The following is a 20,481-nucleotide window of genomic DNA, read 5'->3' on the forward strand; positions in this document are numbered from 1 at the left end:
ATTTAAACTAAAATAAATGCCTCTGTAGGCTAAAATTTTCCATAAGGATTTTCTTGAAGGCAATTTCTAAGTGTTTGAAAAAGATGGCTTAGGGGAGACATGAGCTGGATGAATAGAACTCATACTGTTTTACAGAGAGTCTTAATGTCAGGACATTTTTGAGATTGTTGTCTCTTTAGTATGTACTCTTCTCTTTTTCTTTTAAAATTCCTCATCCATCCGTATAATCTGCCCAAATCTTATTTTACTGGTGGTATAAAAACCTATAGAAGAGAAATTTATGGCAAATTTATGGCAAAATATCACCTGGGTGGCTCAGTTGGTTAAGCATCTGCCTTTGGCTCAGGTCATGATCCCAGGATCCTGCGACCCAGCCTTCATCTCTGGCGGGCTCCCTGCTCAGTGGGGAACCTGCTTCTCCCTCTCCCTCTGCCCCTTTCCCCCCGTTTGTGCTCCCTCTCGCTCTCCCTCTCTCAAATAAATAAATAAAATCTTTTAAAAAAGAGAGAAATTTATGAGCTATAGGAAACAGAGTAAACAAGAAAGATCATATAAATACTTGCCTAGATGCATTTTGTTGCAGATTTAATTTAGACTTTAATTTTGAGAAATAAGTGTACTTATATAAAGGTTGGAAACATAAAAATCCATCTTATTGTTAACCACTCAAAGGAAAGAAAAAAAAGAAGGTATTTCATTAACTGATACTTTTATGGAAAGCTCTTAAACAATTACGCGAGGCCCAAATTTCACCTAAAACTTTCAAGACCACTGTAACCTGATCACATCCATATTACAGCACACCTCCTAACAAAGATAAGATTCTGTATTTTCTCTACTTTGCTATCCACCTCTAAAGCTCTTCCAAAGAGGTAGCTCACAGTGTGCTACCTGGTCGAACTTGGGGAACGATTATCAATAAAAACCTTATGAAGTGCTGTGGGATGGAGATGAGAGAAATATCAATCATGCTTTTATGATTTAGTAGGGAAGGGGAAAATGTAAAGAGTAAAATCCGGCAAAAGCACAAGGTACTGAGTCAGCGTCTCCGGTGGAGATCCGGCGGCCTGCGCTCCAGAGCCCTCAATTCCCTTTGGAGCAAAGGGACACGCTGAGGGTCACGCCTCCCAGAGAGTGTGCGTGTTTTAGTGCGCGATTCTCTTACACCGCCCACAGGGCCTGGATACTCGTCACAACCCACGATTGCCTGGTCAGCAAACAACAGCTGACCTAGCCACCTCCCACCGTCTAAACAGTCCACACCTACAAGCAGCGGCTGATTTCGGGCAAGCCGGAAGCCCTTTTGCCCCGTCTCACGGGCCCAACAACAAGTGCGGGTGTGAACCGGAAGTTTCTCTGCCCCGATCGTCGGAGCGCCTCCTCGTGGACTGCACAGGCGCAGTGGGGCTCCGGCGGAGTTGTGGGAGGGGAGGAGGAAGAGGCGGGGGGGAGGAGGAAGAGGCGGGGGGGAGGGGGGCCGCAGCCGGTCCCAGAAGATGGCGGAGGCGGGGGTGAGTTGGGGTCCCCCTGCGAAGCTCGGGAGATATAGTGCTGAGGGAAGCGGCCTGAGGAGGCGGATGGCCTTCGGGAAGAGGAACTGCTTGTGTTTTTGCAGGCTGGGAACCCCGTTGGCAGGTGCGGGTAGCCAGGACCACAGATGGGGCCTGAAGGGCAAGGGGCCCCGCTTACCTGGTGAAGGGTCGGCGAGGTCCGGAAGGAGACAGCGGGGTCGGGCGGAGGTCATGGGAGAGGCGAGGCTCCCCGGACAGTGCAAGAGTGTCCGAGCGGAAAGAAGACTGGAGGACGGCGGGAAGGGCGACCCTGGAGATTTGATGAAGCTGGAGGTCGGCGAGCTGTCAAGCATAGAGCTGTCAGGACTTGGGAGGCTGGTAGCCAGGGAGACTCAGGCTGGGGAGGAGGATGGATCCAAAAAGGTAGCTTTTGTAATAAGTTTAGAATCCGCAAGAAGGTATGTTGATATTGGGTTGAGGAGTGGGACTTTGGCATTTTGGATTGGAATTGGACACCTTTGGAGTAGGTGTGTGGGTCAATCCAAAGAGAACACTTGCCAGGACCTAGAAGTCAGCTGGTGATAAGTTACTGGGATTTGGGGGTTGCTCAGTGGGGATTGGCCATCTGGAAAAGGAAAGAGGTGTGGATGATAGGGGACGGGGGGTGGGGGTGGGAGGAAGTGTGCTAAAGCAAGTGATCATGACCCATGCCCTGTTAATGTTGGAAAAAAGTTATAAAAGTATGGTGTTAGCTTGATAGTCTAGGAAAATATACCATGAAGGGCTTCCTGTTTTGTAGGATTGATGAGGAGATGCTTTAAGAAGGAATGGGTAGACTTGACTCCTGGGCCACTGAAACTGGCCCAGATCAGTATTGGCAATGGGGCTGAGGATTGCAGGGGAAGGCACGCTCCAGTGCTAGGTACAGGGAGAATGAAGGCAAACAGTGGCTAGATTGTGTTTTACAGCTTTGGGGCTTGGCCCTGATTGCCACCCACCGAGTGAAAATGAATGAAGGGATACCTGACTAATAGGGTCTCCAGGGAAAAAATATTAGCCAGGTACTGTTCCTGGGAGTCTTCCTATTTTCCGCTTTCATTCTTTCTCTGCACGTTATGTTGACTAGTGTGATTTGTTGTAGTTGTCAGTACATATCTGATACAAAGTGGAAGAGGTTGATTCTTTTTAAACTGACAACTGTTGTTTTTAGGAATGGTCTGCTGTAAAGGAAAGGAGAGAATGCAGTTCAGTAATTTGTTATCAGAAAATTATTCCCAAATGATAGAGTAACCTTTTTAGTGACTGAGACTTGACATTTAAAAGTAGTAATGGGATGTGAATGTTGCTTGTTTAATGGTTTCCGTGTTTGGGTCTTAACATAGAAAGGAAAGATGAGTTGCATTGTCTTAAGACAAAATGTTTGTCTTTCTAGAAGTTTTAGTGTGCATAGCCTATGATTCACATTTGTGTTTATTTATTTAAGGAGAGTTAAATTTTTTCATTGATGTAAGTGTATTTTTCCTGATGTTTATGCTTATTCTGTTTTGAGAATGCCATTATAATTAAGAGAGCATCTGATGAAAGATGTGAGGTAGTAATTTAGTTTTATTATTTAGTAGCCTATCTGACCCAAACACTTGAAGAGATAGGGTGATATGAGGAAAGAAATATACTTCTGTGGCTGTTAATCATTGGAAGATGAATGGTCTTGTTTGATTGAGAAGGTGTAGAAATTGATAAAATACAGCCGTTTCTTAAGGTTACTAGAAAATTTTGTGTTTGTTGTTTTCAAATGCTTATTGCCTGAAAGTTGTTTCAGTGGAAGACATAAACTTTGATTTTCATTCACAAATGAATTCATTCACAAAGTCCTGAATCACTTATTACTTATTTTTTTTAAAGGAATAATATCACCCATTAACAAACGGCCATATAGCTGGACTAATGTTTTTCCAGTTTTGATGATTTGTTATTGATCTGTCTAAACTATTTGAACTATTTTTCTTTTTGTTCAGTAATGTACTTTATAGAAATTGTAGGTCAGGGCTCAAGGAAGAATAAGAATTTCTTATATACTGTGGGAGATTTTTCTTTGTCAATTTTTGGAAAAAAAAACAACCCACATTATTTTGGTATTAACAGTAGTTGATCAGCATGACTTTAAAAGCTGCCATTGTGTGGCGAGTGAATTGTTTTTGTATGGTGTTTGTACTTGGGTCAGTGTGGTGAAATGGGAAAGAACTCTAGAAGGAGCCAGAGTGTTGGGGATGTGGGGGAGGATGCCAGTCCTGGTACTACCTGGTAACAGTGTTATCATCTCAGGAAGTTACTTAACTTACTTTGTTCTGTAAAATGGGGATTAAAAACACTTGCCTCGGGGCGCCTGGGTGGCTCAGTCGTGCCTTCGGCTCAGGTCATGATCCCAGGGTCCCTGCTCTGCGGGAAGCCTGCTTCTCCCTCTCCCACTCCCTCTGCTTGTGTTCCCTCTCTCGCTGTGTCTCTCTCTGTCAAATAAATAAATAAAGCCTTTAAAAAAAACAAAAAAAACAAAACACCTCTGTACCAGGATTATCATTGAGGATCTATTGAGGTATTGGTCTCTCTGAATAATATCTTTATACCAAAGACTTCTTCCCTAATCAGCAAATTATTTCTTGAGTAATCTAAATTTTTCAAGTATAGATTTTTTTTTTTTAATTTTGGAGAAGAATCAAATTTATCATTGATGTAAGAGTAATATTTAAAGGTATAGGTACATTTTATTTTAAGAAAAAAAATATCAGTACCTAATCAGAAAACCCGAACTTTACAATAAACAGATTAAGGGGATACTTAATCCCAAGAGCTTTCATTTAAATAACCCACTCCCCTGTTTTGTGACTGATATTTAAACAGCATGCTTTTTAAGGAACTGAACTGTTGCATACTAGGGAGTGAGTGGTCTTGTGGAATTTTTTATCCCTTTAATGAGCCTGTTCATTTCCAGGAGTTCACTTTACACATTTGTGGTAGCAAGATCTAGTAGTACACAGCCTTGATCTTGTCACCTCACTTGACCACTTTGGGTCTCATTTGATATGCCAGTAAAATGAGAAAACTGTTAGATCACTGGTTCTTAACTTCTTTTGGATCATGGGCTTTTTAAGTACTTGATATAAACTGTGGAACTCTCCAGAAAAATGCATATATACACAACTTTTTTTGTTTTGTTTTGCCTCAGGGCTCACGGACCCCCTGGGATAGATGATCTCTCAGTTCCCTTCTATTTCTTAAATTTTAGGTTACTGTGATTCTAAAGCATCCTTTTATTTTTGTCTCCAGGAATTATATAATGTTGTATTATTATGTAGTCGTAAAAAGTAGCTCGTTGGATTTTTAAAATATGATCTTTAAAAAGAGAGCTCGTTCAAATATAGTCATAAAAATCAGCTTTTTGGATTTTTAAAATATGATCTTTAAAAAGAGAACTCATTCAAATAAACAGTCGCCAACCAAATATTGTGTTAATTTTAAAGAAAACTTTTGGGGTGAAGTAGGAAACTATAAACAAGCATTGCCAGGAAAGGTTGAATAAACAGCTGTGGTAGAATAACATAAATAAACAGCTTCGAAAGTCTCTAGCTTGAGGAAATAGTCTGTGGCAATCAGTGGTCCTTAGTGGGAGGGCATTGCCTCTCTGGGGGCATTTGGAAATATTGTAGGAACAGTTTTGGTTGTTTCAAATGGTCGAGGGGGCATGCCCTTGGTATTTAGTGGGCACGAGCCAGGGACGTTAAGTGTTTCGCAATGCCTAGGGCAGTTCCTTCTACACAGCGAGGAATTGTCCTGCCCAAAATGCCAGTGCCCTCTGACAAACACTGGTGATTGTGAGCTGGGACCTGGCACAAATGAAAAACGCTTTTTAAGCTGAAGTTACTATGCTCTTTTAGAAACATAATTCAACACAAAACATCCTTTGCCATTAATTCCCGCTTGGAAGGATCACAGACATAAAACGAGGATTCACTAGAGGAATTGGGGCTACTTAAAATTATATACTTTGTCCTCGAGTAGCCATTTTAACCGCAGAAGCTGGGGCACGTTGCTGTGTCTACTGGAAGTCTGGGAAGTGAAGGGTCTTACGCAGTATGGTGGTACACAGTATGTAAGTTGTCCATATGATTTTTTTTTTTTTTAAGATTTTATTTATTTATTTGACAGAGAGAGACAGTGAGAGACGGAACACAAGCAGGGGAGTGGGAGAGGGAGAAGCAGGCCTCCCGCAGAGCAGGGATCCCGATATGGGGCTCGATCCCAGGACCCTGGGATCATGACCTGAGCCGAAGGCAGACGCTTAACGACTGAGCCACCCAGGTGCCCCCTGATTTTTTTTTCTTTAAAACATCTTTTTACACCTTGATCTAGTAATTTTGAAGAAAATTTCAAGGCCTTGGTACATTTACTCTCATGGTCTTTGTGCTATTATACCTACTTATATTGAGAATATATTATAGTTGAGTTAGTTTTTCTCATATCTACTGTCTTTTCAGTAACCAAATCCCCTTCCATAAATCCATATGCCAAAAAAGAAGTCTGAGGAGTTGGGCTGGAATGGGGCTGAGATTTAGAGGGAAGAGGATGGGTTTTGGAATCAGACCTGAGGTAAAATTCAGTTCTGATACTGTGTGTCATGTGATGATAAGCAAGTTCCTAAATCTCTTTGACTTTGCATTTCATATGTAAAAGGAGGGTGGTAATACTTACCTTTGGATGATTTTGAAGATTAGGGCTAACTCTATGTCTGCCATGGAGTAGGCCCTCCATAAATGGGTGCTATATCAATAGTCATGATGGTGATGATGAAGAATCCTGTAGCAACTAAACACCTGGCGTGCTAATTTGCTGGATAGCACAGCAAGGAGGAGTCTGCAAGATCAGATCAGAAGGAGATGTGTTCCAGGCGTTTTCAGCTGGTGTGTAGAGTGTATTTGTCCATGAATCAGCCGGAAGACGTACTATTTTCTGTAGTCCTCTAAGCTATAGAGCTCAGTCTTGCTATAGACTAAGTTAGGTTTATGAGGACTAACTTGAGGACAGATGTCCCCCTGTGACCTGGGCCCAGAGTTTTGAATGTGACAGAGGTCGGTAAAACAAACAAACAAACAGTCTGTTGTCTGTGTTTATCACGTGGAACTGATCGGCTATGAGAGTTACTAGTACTCGTAAATGTTCTCATTTTCATACTGGTTATTTCTAAAGTCAGCACCCCTCTCCCCAACCCCCAGTTTCCACATGGGTTGTGTGCTCACAGAAATGTCAGATGTTCTTTGTCTTAACCAGATGAACATAAGAGGAAGACTACTTGCTGTGGCTTTCAGGAGCCACGTGGCTAAAACTCCTTACAATCTAGCCGTGAGGTTACTCTTCGTTTTCTTAGCTTCCTTTCTTCTGCTTCCTATTGCAGCTTTGTCACAGTAGCTCTGTGGTTGCAACAGAGGGCTGACAGAGTCCAGGCAGGGGTGGGACACAGCTGTGGCCCTGCCAAGAGTCGGGCAGGTCTGCTTTCTGGGCTTGGTGTATGTGTAGGTAAGTGGGTGCCAGTCTGTGTTTTGTAAGATGCTTTTGTGCAAAAATTCAAATACATAACCATTAAACGTGAAAACATCTTGTTCCCCTATGGAGGTCATCCTCATGAGCAAGTCACATTTTATTGTGAGCAGTATAGAATTTTCAGTTAGAATATGTTGATTTTCTGTATAAATTCATTTATTTTTTTGTAAAGTATAAAGATTTTTACCTAAATCTCTAGGCCCATCTGTCCTAACTGATGGCGTTGGAGATTTAGGTAGAAAAAAACAGAAACCTGGATTTTAATCTTCCAGATTCTGGTAGAACTATCTCAGGTAACCTGCTCTGCTTTTCTCTGAAGCAGAGCAAGCTGTTTTTATTATTATTCTAACCTTTGAGCCTCGCAGGTCACTTAGGCTGTCCTAGGAAATATTAAGTATAACACTTTTTTTATATCATGCTTATAAGAATGCTTTTTAAACCACTTCTTATTTAGTAAATAACTAATTTAAATAAATAGATAAGCTTGCCATTTCATTATTTGTACTTTGAAATTAATTAGTATGAAAATCAGAAAAATTGTATGATCATTTATTAGACAAACATTGATTTCTTTTTTCTTATCTCTTACAGGATTTCTGGTAGGTCCTCTTTTAGGATAAGATGCTGTAACTGTTGAAACGCCAGTCTGCATTGATTCACAGACAGTTGGCTTTTCAGCTGGAAAGCCTTTTTTTCCCCCCCTTGCTGGTTTACTGAACTTATGAAACCATGGCAGAAGGAGAGACAGAGTCACCTGGGCCCAAAAAGCGTGGCCCCTACATTTCTTCTGTCACTAGCAGGAGTGTGAACTTGATGATTCGTGGAGTGGTACTGTTTTTTATTGGAGTATTTCTTGCACTAGTGTTAAATTTACTTCAGATTCAGAGAAATGTGACGCTCTTTCCACCTGACGTGATCGCAAGCATCTTTTCTTCAGCGTGGTGGGTACCGCCGTGCTGTGGCACAGCCTCAGGTATGTGTAGGTTGCTTCTGTACTGCTTAGAAAGGAAGGAGGGCACATGAGTGTGGATGTTGTCTGGGCAGTACTTGCTTTTCAGCTTTAATTTAAATGCAGGACAGTGGACCTGTTTTAAATGAACAGTTCCATGAGTTGAGGCAAACGCGCACCGTCGTGTAACCAACCACCACAGTCCGGCTGTAGAACATTTCCATGACCCACAGATTCTCTTGTGCTCTCTTGCCGTCCATTCCCCACCCTCAGCCTCAGGCTTCCACTGATCTTCCTGTCCCTAGGTTATTTTTGCCCGTTCCCCCATGTAATATAAATGGAATCACAGGGTAGGTACTCTTGTGTCTGATTTCTGTCTGACCTATGAACTTTAAAATTTTAGTCTTAAAAGAATCTTGCTTCCCTTTGGGATGAGGCTTTTAACTTCTTACTTTTGTCTTTTCTTCAGCCCACCTCATATTAAGTCTTACTCTGGGTTATTTTGATGATCATCGTCACTGTGGTTTTAAGGGTTAGATCTAGGTGTGTTATGGCCTTGTTTTTGAAATAGATGAAAACTTGAAAGATGGAGTAGCGTTATTCAAGTTTAAAGCTTCATGTTATTTTTTATTTTTTTATTTTTTAAAGATTTTATTTATTTGAGAGAGAGAGGGAGAGAGTGAGCACAAGCAGGGGGAGAGGCAGAGGGAGAGAGAAACGGAGAAGCAGACTCTCCACCGAGCAGGGTGCCCAACGCAGGGCTTGATCCCAGGACTCTGGGATCATGACCTGAGCTAAAGGCAGATGCTTAACCGACTGAGCCACCCAGGTGCCCCAAGCTTCATGTTATTTTTTAGATTTTTGTACATGCTTTTTTTTTCTTGGTATCTCATTTTCAAATGTATTTTAAGGATAAAGAATACTTAAAGAGATTAATAAGTAGATTCTCTTTGCTTAAAGTCATTATCCTATTTCAGTAGTTATTTTAGATCTCTTTTGGTGGACAGTGTGTCACAGATAAAGTGGAGCATTTCAGAAAGCGTACTTAATGGGGAGCTTCCATAATGGATACTCTTTAGCTTTTTCTAATGACTGAGACCACTAGATTAATAACATTTTATAGAAGGAAGTAATAGGAGGAAGCCATCATTGTGTGGTAGAAGAAAAATCTGATCGAGGAAGAAAATTGCTTTTTAGAATGTCCATTTGGTGTCTCATACTTAAAATACACCAATACCTTGCAGTATAATGTAGATCCTTCTTGACTTCCATCCTCGAGCTGGAGGTTGAAGGGGGAGGAATTAGGTGTGAGATGTTTTAGAATGACCTCGTGGAACCTACTGGACAGTTGCGTGGATGGAAAGGCATGTTGTGGTAAGGTTTCAGTGTGGTTTATGTGTCGATGTCTCTATTACAATATTCACATTAAAAGTTTATAAAGGCAGTGATTCGTAGTTTCCCCAGGGTTATTACATTTTCTGAGAGACTAGGCAAACTTGTCCAAATAGAGGAGAAAGCATAAATTATATTTTATCATTCTCTGTTGTGTCTACTAGTCCTCATGTATTTTCTTTCGTCTAAACTCAAAAGAGAAAAATTAAGTTTTCCCATCGTCTTTTTCTAGTTTGTTTATTTTCTTGTGTGGTGTAGCTGCTGTCTGGCTACCAGTTGAAGCTTCTTGGGATTCGGAAGAACATGTCTTTTCAGAATAGACAAAAGGAAGGTCAGGGGAGGGACACTGTTACTTACTGACTGCCTCCTAATGTGCTAGGCCCATCCCTTAACCCCAGGGATCTGTAGGGCAACTTTGGGAGTGAGATTTTGGCATTGTGCCTACTTTGCGGAAATGAGGAGCCTGAGATGAAGAGAGGATGTCATTGAGCCCAGGGTCTCAGAGCCAGTGAATGGTGCAACTGGGTCCAGCATCACAGGCCAGAGAAGGGGAAAGAGAAAGCTCCTCACACTTCCCCATGACTCAGGGGGGCCTCTTTTGAAGCTTGCAGAGGAAATGCCAGGCTTGGATGGAACATACTGTTGTGTGCTGGACATTTGTGGCTGGGGCAGGAGAACTTGACTGAGGTTTCAGTGTACCTCCATTAAGGAGAGGACCAGGGCCTGTGTCTGTCCCTGTGGCATGGGCACTTTTGCCACAAACTCATATTTAGGAAGGAAAATTCCAAATGTTAATGCCACATTTCAGTTACTTTGTCCCTGCTTTCCTTCCTTTTCCCAGCCACTAGGTCTGTTACACTTACAAACCTAACTTCATACTTCTCCGTTTGGAGGATTTACATTTACATTTCTTGCTTAAGTGTTTCTCCTGAAAGCAGTGCATTCCACAAGGTACGTGGGCACATGGAAGTAGAGAGGCATTTGGAAATCTAGATTCCAGTTGACTCTGCTACTGATTTTGTTGGGTGAGTCATGGCATTTAGTAGATGAGAGTGAAGATACCAGATTTATGAAAGTTGCCAAAAGTGGAAAATGGATTCTTGCACCTCCTGCCCCCAATTTTAGGGAAAATATCAAGGAAATAAGAAGTTAATGATATAAGAAACATAGTGTGTACATGTTTACGTGTGTTTGAAGTATGTATATGTTTTTGTGTACATGTGCTGGTATGCATTTTCCGCAAAACACTGTAGTTCTTACCATCTTAAGTCAGAAAAACTGATAATTGTCCTTTGCTTTTCCTATCCAATTAATATTCATAGACAGAGCAGCTACCTTCTGGAGATTCTCCAGAATCACCACTTTCTGCATGCGAACAGAAGGGTCCCTGGCTATTTGCTATCTTCCCCTATAGCACGTAGTGCTGGAAAATTTGTTAGCAGTGCTTCTGGAGGGACACCCAGTAGAGAACTCTGGTACATTTCCTTTGATCTCATTTTTCTTTTCTTAGTTCTCTATTTTTAATTTAATAATGGCTGGTGTTTCAAGTTGATTAACTTCTCAATGTGTGCAGTGCATTAGAATCAGAGTTAGAAACCTTTTGAACGCTACGGAGGGCTGCAAAGGAATCTTTCTGAGGAATGAATAGAGGAAAAAGATAACCATCATTGTGTGGGTAAAATAACTAGGGAAATTGACTTGAAAATCGCAAGTAACCAAATTATATTCATACCTATGAAACTAATATCTAACATTAAAAGAAAAAACAAATCTTTCTAGTTTAGCCAGGCAGTCATTTACCCAGTTCCTGGAGAGCCTTGCAAGACTTCTGCTCCCACCTCCCAAGTTTCCAAGTTTCCATGTTGCCTCTGTCTCTTGGTCCAGGCCCTCTACCGCTCTGATGGGAATTTTCAGCTTTTTCTTTTTCTGCTTCTAATTTTGTCCTCTGACCACCCGCCAGTCCCCTGTCCCCATCATGTGTTGTTGTACACTCAGCACTGTAAGAGTGAGCACCTCTCTGTCTGCTACAAATGCAATGGCATTATTTCCTGATTCCCCAGTGTCTGCGATATGACCCTTGCCAACTTTTGTCTTTTTCAGAGTCTTTCTGAAGCTCCCTTTTTGCCTAAAGCTTACAGTTTCCAGGTGATGGTGGATATTTTGCACTGTCCATGCTTTTCCCCAGAATTTCCCTTGGATTAGAAAACCATTTCCACACCACTGACCTGCTGAACTTGGCTCCTGCCTCGGGGGCCACTTTTTCTGTGAAGTTTTCCCGACACTCCAGCACCCTGCCTCCCCTCAGCTCATGCCAGGAGAAGACTGGGCCCCCACTAGGCCCTGTCAGTGCCACCCCTAACATATTACTGTATTGCATCGTTTCTCTGCTCACTTTGGGGCTAGGATCACGTCTTACTCTTTTTTCTTTTTAAATCCCCAGCAAATGCCAAGAACCGGACACATTATGGGAGCTTAAGTGTTTATTGAATGAAACATTGCATATCCTGTCGTAGTTTTCCCTGAAAGTCTATCTCATTCAATGGCTTTGTTTTTTTCAGCCCCTGCTCCTTGTAAAACATTTGATTTAACTGTTCCTCTTAGTGCATCACTGAATTAAACACACTACCCTGAAAAAGTGATGACTTAATATTGATGTTTTACAAACTTCTTCTGGTTTTGGCTTGGTATGCTGTAACTGGTCACTGGGAAGTAACTTAAATCTATCCCAAGAAATGTTATTTTGCATCAGAGAGCCCTCCAATTAAGCAGGACGATGTTTGCATATAATGTTACACGGGCATGATTTTAACAATCTCTTGTTAAAATAAAAAGTCGGGAGAAAGAGAAAAGAAGCCCAGACATACTTCTGCTGAGCTCTCAAACGGTGGAGCCTCCCTGTGCCATAGGTATTGCGATCAGACTCTGCCATGCCTTTATTTAAAGGGAAGGAAGAAGACATTTAATGGGAAGTGACAAGCTTCCTTGAATTCTCCTTCTCAGTGAGCAACCGAGAACCATGCATACTCAATGGATTTGATTTTTATTGGCAAATCCCAAGGTTGGCAGCATGGCAGTTTAAATTCCTTTTTGTGTTTTTGCTTTCTCTCCTCAGTTGTCTCTCACTTGTGAGTCTGACATCACGTTCATACAAATCTAGTCAATTTTACTTATTTATATCTGTGCACACACGTCAGTATTCTCTGTGTGATAATTCTTTACCTATGGCATCAGCTGCTGAGGAAAATTGACTTGGAATGCCTGATCTTAGTTGATTTTACTCAGCAACAGGCAAAGGGAGGAGAGAGAGGGAGAGTGAGAGTGAGGAATGACATGAGCTGTTAGTTTCATGACCCCTTGAGAAAAAAAAAAAGAGGTAATATTCATTTAGATGTATTTCAACTGTTAGGCATGCTTATTGCCATTTTAATTTTGTAGGAATTTGGAAATGCTGTCAGTTAATCTCCCAGGATTTTAGAGCTGAGCCTTTTAAATAGGAATATGATATAAAAGTTTTAAATTTACTAACGCTTGTTGGAGGTCCGCATTGCTGAAATTTGTTGTTAATCTCTTGATGGTCTGTGAACCATCTATACTCAGCAAAAACCTAACTCAGAAGAGTACTTTCAGATTTGTGGATTAGAGCGCACATACATCATTGCAGCCACTCACCCCCAGATGGAGGGGTGACTCTGTGGCCTCTTTTTAATACTGCTCCATTGGTATGCTAGCCTGTGATTTTTGATATTAATTGATTTCTGTTTTTCCTTAAAGGTTGATTGAATACATCATTTGTAAGATAGAGCTAGCCAACGCCAGGCCAGGCAGGGGGTTCCTGATACTCAGGCACTCAGATTTTGGTACAGTAATTTCAAGATACATCATAGGTAGCACTGGACATTTTAAACATTGCTTTCAACCAATGTGACAATTGTGTCTTTATTACTTAATGGCAACATGACCATTCTGTTTTTAGAAAGATTAGCAAGTCAAAGCTGCCTAGCTATTTCCTGTTAAATTTAATCTGTAGAAGTACATTTTCTTTAGAACTTGTTGAAGAATATTTTGGTTTGTTAAGGTCTTTTTTTAGTGACTAACTTAGCATTTAAAATCTTCTCCCATTAAATGAATAAAATGTTGAAGTTTGACATGTATTTTAATTAAAAATTGGGTGTGAATAATTGGAGTCTCAATCACAAATAGACATTTTGCCTGCAGTTATTCATAATTATATGGTTAACATTCAAGATGTTCTTTCCAAAACTAAGAAATGTACCAAAATGACTTCTGATTTTTAAGAGTGAATTTGAATTTTAACCGAAAACGTATAGTTCTTATAGATTATGTTTCCTAAGTTTTCCTATGTGCAGAATGAGGCTTACGTGTAGATTTCTATTGCAAGTTTCCCTGTTTTGACAATATGACCTAGGCACTCATTAGAAGGCCAGGGGGGAGGGGAACGTCAGGACACAGCTCTGGGCGCAGGAGACAAGCTAGAGGCAATAGAATAATCTGTAGGCCGGCTGTAGCCATCTGAACAAACACTGTGTGTGGGATGACCGTATTGTACACATTTACACTTCCAGCTTCTCTTTAGACAGTTTGGGGCATTTTATAGCGCGCTTCATGCTTACATGGTTCAGAGAGAACATTGTTTAACTGCCAGCTGGTTTGATGTTTTCAAATCTCAGAGATAGTAGTCGTAGAGAAGTAGCATGAACCATCTAGTCCAAACTGCTAAATTGTGAATCATACACTGAAATAGCACTCTGCCAATTATAATTTGGAATACTGTTGTAATCATTTGCAGTGCTTTCTGCAGTGGTGTTATCTCTTTTTTTTTTCCTTTGGGGAGGTAAGTTTAAAAATATGGGTGATTGATGTTAAGTAACTTGGAGAGCTTCTGAAACAATCTTTCAAATGCTTGTGGGGGTTGTAGTGACTCTTTTAGCTTAAGTTTTGCCGGTATAGCATTGGAGATGACTTAATTTTTTTTCTCCTTTTTTCCACAGCTGTGATTGGGTTATTATACCCTTGCATTGACAGGCATCTAGGAGAACCACATAAATTTAAAAGAGAGTGGTCCAGTGTGATGCGGTGCGTAGCCGTCTTTGTTGGTATAAATCATGCCAGCGCTGTATCCTTTCTGCTGTAACGAAATGCATAATCACAAAGCAGCGCCGACAAACCAAAGGTTAAACAGTCCCTTGCAACTGCACTGTTGTCAAAATGTGGTACGTCCCCTTAGCGTAAAAAGAATGTGTGCTCTATTCTTGAAACATCACAGTAGCAGCCTTGCAGTTACTGGGCGGGGTATAGCCTTCCATTTAAATCCCCGAGTTTCAGGATCACTGAGAAACTTTGCACGTTTAAACATTTTGCATGTTTTTCTTAAATTAGGTTACATAATTCCGTATAGTTTTGGTAACTCCAAGATTGAAACAGATACATTTTCAAAGGATTTCTTTCCTCTCTCTTCATTTAAGACTTGCCAGTGAGGACATGTGGTGGCTTCAGGTGCTGGCTGTTTTTTGGTTTGTTTTTAATTTAAGGAACCTATCATTTTTTTCCCAAAAAAAGGACTCATCTTTTGGTTTTAATCGACGCCAGCAAACCGCATAAATGTTCTTAAAGGTGGCATAAGTGGAAATGTTCAGCTTAGACATTGGCCAAAAAGAACATTTGTCCCTAAGGTACATATTTTTAAAGTTTGATCATTTAGGGTTTTGACATTTTATTTCGTGAGTAATGAGTGTTTTTAGAGTATCCCAGCTAGAAGGGTAAAGTAGCCTCTATTTCCCTTCTCCCCGATACCACAGAAAAAAATGTCCACCCCAGAACAAAAGTTTTTGCCCTCATAAGACTTTCATCCTGTCCTCCTCCCTGCTACTTCTCCTCTTCTCCCCCACCCCTGTCCTTCCTTTGGAGAAGAGAGCCTGTGACTGGCTAGTTCAGTTGTCCCTTTTCTAGAAGATGTGGCTTAGAGAGTGGAGGGGGCAGGAGCTTTGGTGCTGGGAAGAGCACACAGTGCAGGTCAGGCTGCCCAGGGTTCCCTCTTGTGGCTCTGCACTGGGCTCACGGCTGGTGGTTAGCGGGAGAGAGGGTGGGTCACATGGCAGGTGGTTTCCTGTGTCTGTTACGGGAAGTATTGAGGTGTTCTGGAGAAGCCTGGGAGAGGAACAAAGGCAAGTGGCAAGGTCCTCCATTCTGCAAACATACTCACCTTTCTGTTCCTAATTGTGCTAGCCCTTGGGGATCTGTGAATTTGGAAGCCCCTCAGTGGCGGTTACTAATCTGTTTTTCCATTTCCTTCTGTATTAAAGAATTTCCCAACATGTTTAGCTTGGAGGAATCTTTGAGATTTAGGATTTTATAACAAACAAATCTAGTGGTTGGGAGGGCTTCAAAAGATAGACTCATAGAATATTGTACCTAGAGGAAAACTTAGAAATCACCCAGTTCCACATTCTCTTTATTAAAGATAGTAAGACAAATGAAAGCTAGAGGGGTTAGGTACTTCGCCAAGGCACTCATACTGCGAGTCTGGGACAGAGCTGAGACCAGACCCCAGAGATCCTGGCTCGAATCTAGGAAGGGTTCCTTCTCCCATTCAGGAGCCCCCTAAGCATGTAAATTTCCCTCCCAACTGGTGGATTAGACCGTTCTATCCCGGATGTTTCAGGTGTTTTTAAGTAGAGAAATTTAGATAGCCTTTTCTGGAATTTAAAAACCTTTATATTAATTTAAAATTTTTGCTTCAGTCATTCTTTTCCTTCTCTGTCAATGAGATGCTTGAATATAGCAATTTTTAACTGTTCTGTCCGCCATTGAAGCAAAGTCCAAAATGTCCGCAAAATTTATAACATAGACTTAATAATATTAGGTCCCTTAGACTAGAGAAAATCCCATGGTACTATTTTTCAGGTAGAAGTATTTTACCTATTTACCCTAGAAACCTTATTTTCCTCTGACCCTTAATAAAGTTAATTTAGTTATCAAAGATAGAACTCAGTGAATATCAAATCCTACTGTTTATAAGAATGTTTATTGCATAGAAAAATCAGAGCATATAACCTTTCCTTTGGAGTGTTAGGTATAATGCCTGCTAAAGAATAAGGAAAGCTTTTGCAGAAAGCATACCATAAGCTATAGGGTTTTTTGGGGTAAATCAAGCCTAATCAAGAAATGACCTTGAGGGAATGGCCAGCAACGGTCCTCCGATGCTGAGAAGTAAGCGAAGAGGGAGTTGGAGATCCTAGCTGGTGTGGTAAGGGTGGGGGTGGCTGGTAAATGATGGGTTGTTAAAGGAAGTGGGGAAGTAGTTTTATATGCATTTTTTGAACTTCTCCTCTCTTCTCTGTAGTTGCAGCATGGCCAGTTAGTTTGGCGAGCTATCTAGTTTCCCCTGGGGAGCTGGATATAGAGCCAAGATGTGGCCTTTGGGACATAGATAATGCCCTTTTAATGATATTTGAAATTAATTCCTTTAGTGTAATCCTCTAGCAAAGAAATGAGAAAATTGAATTTGTAAAGCTTCATTTTGCCCAGAGATTTTGGAGTAGAAAAGGACCGCACATTTGTGAATAGATGCTTAAGTAAGTGACGGAAATAAAATATCATTTGAGCAAACTGTCCTATACCAGAAAGTCTCAGGCACCAAAATAGCTTGGCAGGTTGCAAGATAATGTTCACTTCAAGGCTTTATCCTCAACAAATTAAAACTAGAACAGTTGACATAATGGAAAGGGATACTGTGTCCTTGGTCCTCTTGTTTCTGAACTGCATTATTATAAAATGTGTCTGTCAGTAAATCATATAGAGAATGTGGTACCCTGTTAAATAGCTGTCAACTCTTCTATTTTCAAGTTCTTGTATGATTCGCAAGTAATTCTGAACCTGTTTGAGAAGTAATATTGGTTTCTTTTTTAGCAAAAGTGCGTTCCTTTAGCAGTACTTGTGTTCCGAGACTTCTGGTTACGTTTTTAGCAAAGAAAGCATTTCTCAAATAATGGGTCTTATCTTATAATTGTGAATGTAGAAAGAGGGCTTTTTTGGGGGGCTGGGAGGAACTACAAGTAGTGGGATCTATTAATGAAATATCATGCCCTCTGTGTATCTTTAGTAAATATCAGAGAAATTTTAATCTCACCCAGTGTCCTGCATTGTATGAAAGGACTGAACTCACCCTAGAATAAGCAATCAAGTCCCATCTCAATAGTAACATCTCTTATTTTAGAAAAATGAATAGGTGGTATTATTTGGTTACAAGTTTTAAGATGACTCTTTAACACTGATCTCAGAAAGTAGATTTTGATAACAACATACAGTTGTCTCTCACACTGGCTGCACTCTCCATTGGACTCTGGTGGACCTTTGATAGATCTAGAAGTGGTTTTGGCCTTGGAGTAGGAATTGCTTTCTTGGCAACCTTGGTCACTCAACTGCTAGTCTATAATGGTGTTTATCAGTAAGTATTCTTTTCGGTGCTTGTTTGCTAAAAGAAATAAATGACAACTGATTTCAGAATTGAGATTTAAAAATTGCGTTAACCACTTTAATGTACAGAGTAACTTATTTCCATTGTAATTTTCTTAATGATTATCGTTGTATACTTCCTCTGTGGGTTGTTAAAAACATTTCTGTTATTCTAGATATACATCTCCAGATTTTCTCTATGTTCGTTCTTGGTTACCGTGTATATTTTTTGCTGGAGGCATAACAATGGGAAACATTGGTCGACAACTGGCAATGGTAAGCTGATGCTTATTTCATCTGTTATTGAGATGTAAGACAAGTTTTCTCCAAGCCAAGCACACTAAAAGTCGAAGGAACCACTGGGTAGAAAAGCTAAAATGTGTTACGGATATGGTGATAGCACTTACCCTCTAATTTTTTTTACTAATCTGTAAAAAAGGATGCTATTGGTCACCCCTGTCATGGATGGCAGGGCCAGGAACAGCATCCAAAGGCCACAGCAGTTTCACGAATAAGTGCTGTCACTTACATTATTGTAGCCAGCTAGGAGAATTGAGTGGCTGTCTTTTTGATAATCTGGCCACCCCATTATCTTAAACCCATTAGTTTCCTTTATCTTGAATTGTGGGTGCACATCTGTAGCTGTACTTCTAAAATACTGTTTTTGACCAGAAGATTTTGCTAACGTAATAGACTTTTCCCCTTGAAATTGTAAAGTGATTTGAGAAAATACTACCTGAATTCACCATATCAGTCCCGTCCTTAAGTTCATGACCTTTCCTTTGCTGATTGGCCTTACCGAGCACTCAGAGAAACCTATTTTGCCTCCCTTTGTGTTGTAGGATTGATCTGAATCATACTGTTATTATTTGCTTGTAATGCCGAAACCTTGTCTTTTGCCTGCGTTTCCATGTCTCTTTTACTTCTCGACTGTGAACTTTCTTTTTCCCTATCACATTCGTCATTTGCTTCTAATCCTTGCATAACTCTCAGATTCTTTGACAAATAAAGTGGGCATACATTAATAAAGTATCAATTTCTAGTCTGTGTGGAAATTGCTATTCAAAATAAACATTAATCTGTTGACCTTTTAACCTTTTAATTTTTACAGTATGAATGTAAAGTTATCGCAGAAAAATCTCATCAGGAATGAAGAAGGCAAAAATATATCTTTTGTACAGAAAAACAAGATGAAAAGGGCATGTAAATGATAGCTATATCAACAAAGCTTCGGACTGTAAAATTGCCAGGATGCAGTTTTTCCCTTGATTGGTGTATATATATGTGTGTATGTGTGTGTGTGTGTATGTGTATATATAGATATATATGTATATACACACACACATACACACACTTACATGCATGTACATGCACATATGCATATATTACTGCAATCTGTGATTGCTTCATCTGTAAAATCAGTTACAAACCTTGATGTATTTGACTTAAATAACTATAAAATATATATCCACTACATGAAACAACGTGTTCATTAATAGATGAAATTTTTTAATTAATTTTTTTAAACATACCATATATTGTATGACAATGTTGATGTGCCAAAATATTGTTATTGTCATGCAGAGTGTAAGAATGCTTGAACAGTTTATAAACTTAGTGAAATAAAATAAGAGGAAAGCCAAAAAAGAAAAAGAAAGAGAAAAATGGAAAGCTGGTATATTCTCTTTTGCTTACTGTTGTGCCTTTTCATTTTTCTAATCACAGCAGTATGAATTATGGGTGCCCTGACGTGTGGTTAGTTTCTATTTTAATGTTGTCTCAGAGAGCTTGGGGTATTTTAATTGATAATGAAAATGAACTTCCATAGAACATTTTCAAACCTGCATTACTGGAGAGAGTCCAAAAAGGAATTCTACTGGAGATAAAAGCGATGAGCAGGAGAGGGTTATCAGCGTTAAATTGTTTTAAGTCTAAGTCTACAAGGCTATATATAATTAAAAGAAGGCACCATTGGGAAATTTAGCTAGAATAAATATGTTACAGAAATACCAAAATGACTTTTAGCAGTGCCACAAGTGTTAAATGATACTGTCATTTGCAGTACAGTAACCCATTGCTTTTGCACATGGAACACCCAAGAAACCCCAAACAGATCGACATGAAGTTTCTAATTCTCTTGGGTTCTGTAATCTTTTGGGTTCTACGAAGCAAACCCCATTAGCCGGGCTGGGTCACGTGACTGTCAGTGGAATGCCATCTGGGAAATGGATGAGCACATCTCTTTTTACGTATTCATATGTCCATTGGTGAACAGTTCGAGCCTGTTCCAGAATGTGCTGAGTATGGCATATACTGTGCATGTTAAAGATCTCGATAGCAGTTTTGTGCATATCTTTCCAACAATGGGAACCATTTAAGTGTGGTTTAAACATATTTTTAGTTAACTTTTTTCTCAATTTTTATTTTTGAAATTGATGACACTTGTCTGATACACAAGGGTGGAACTTTCTGCTTACTTTGGGTTTGTGTGTCTTTGTGTGTGTATGTGTGTGTGTTGGATTGAGTGAGAGAGAATGTACATGTAGAAATGTATGTGCATGTGCCCGT

General features: G+C 40.2%; 1 protein-coding gene across 4 annotated transcripts; it reads left to right on the plus strand.

Annotated features, from left to right (window-relative positions):
- Positions 1-1,434: 1,434 nt before the first annotated feature.
- On the plus strand, positions 1,435-19,260 carry INSIG2 (insulin induced gene 2). 4 transcript variants are annotated; one of them, XM_032411899.1, is made up of 7 exons: positions 1,435-1,511; positions 6,955-7,076; positions 7,692-8,073; positions 14,451-14,575; positions 17,739-17,905; positions 18,090-18,189; positions 19,025-19,260. In XM_032411899.1, the coding sequence occupies exons 3-7, from the start codon at positions 7,830-7,832 to the stop codon at positions 19,064-19,066; spliced, it is 678 nt and encodes a 225-aa protein (XP_032267790.1). In that variant the 5' UTR covers positions 1,435-1,511; positions 6,955-7,076; positions 7,692-7,829; the 3' UTR covers positions 19,067-19,260. The 4 variants fall into 4 exon arrangements, with proteins under 4 accessions (XP_032267790.1, XP_032267814.1, XP_032267798.1 ...); XM_032411907.1 differs by lacking the exon at positions 1,435-1,511 and adding an exon at positions 1,522-1,635; XM_032411916.1 differs by lacking the exon at positions 1,435-1,511 and adding an exon at positions 1,653-1,844.
- Positions 19,261-20,481: the final 1,221 nt, after the last annotated feature.

Source organism: Phoca vitulina, unplaced genomic scaffold (assembly GCF_004348235.1).
Source record: "Phoca vitulina isolate PV1807 unplaced genomic scaffold, GSC_HSeal_1.0 scaffold1, whole genome shotgun sequence".
Taxonomy (NCBI): Eukaryota; Metazoa; Chordata; class Mammalia; order Carnivora; family Phocidae; genus Phoca; species Phoca vitulina.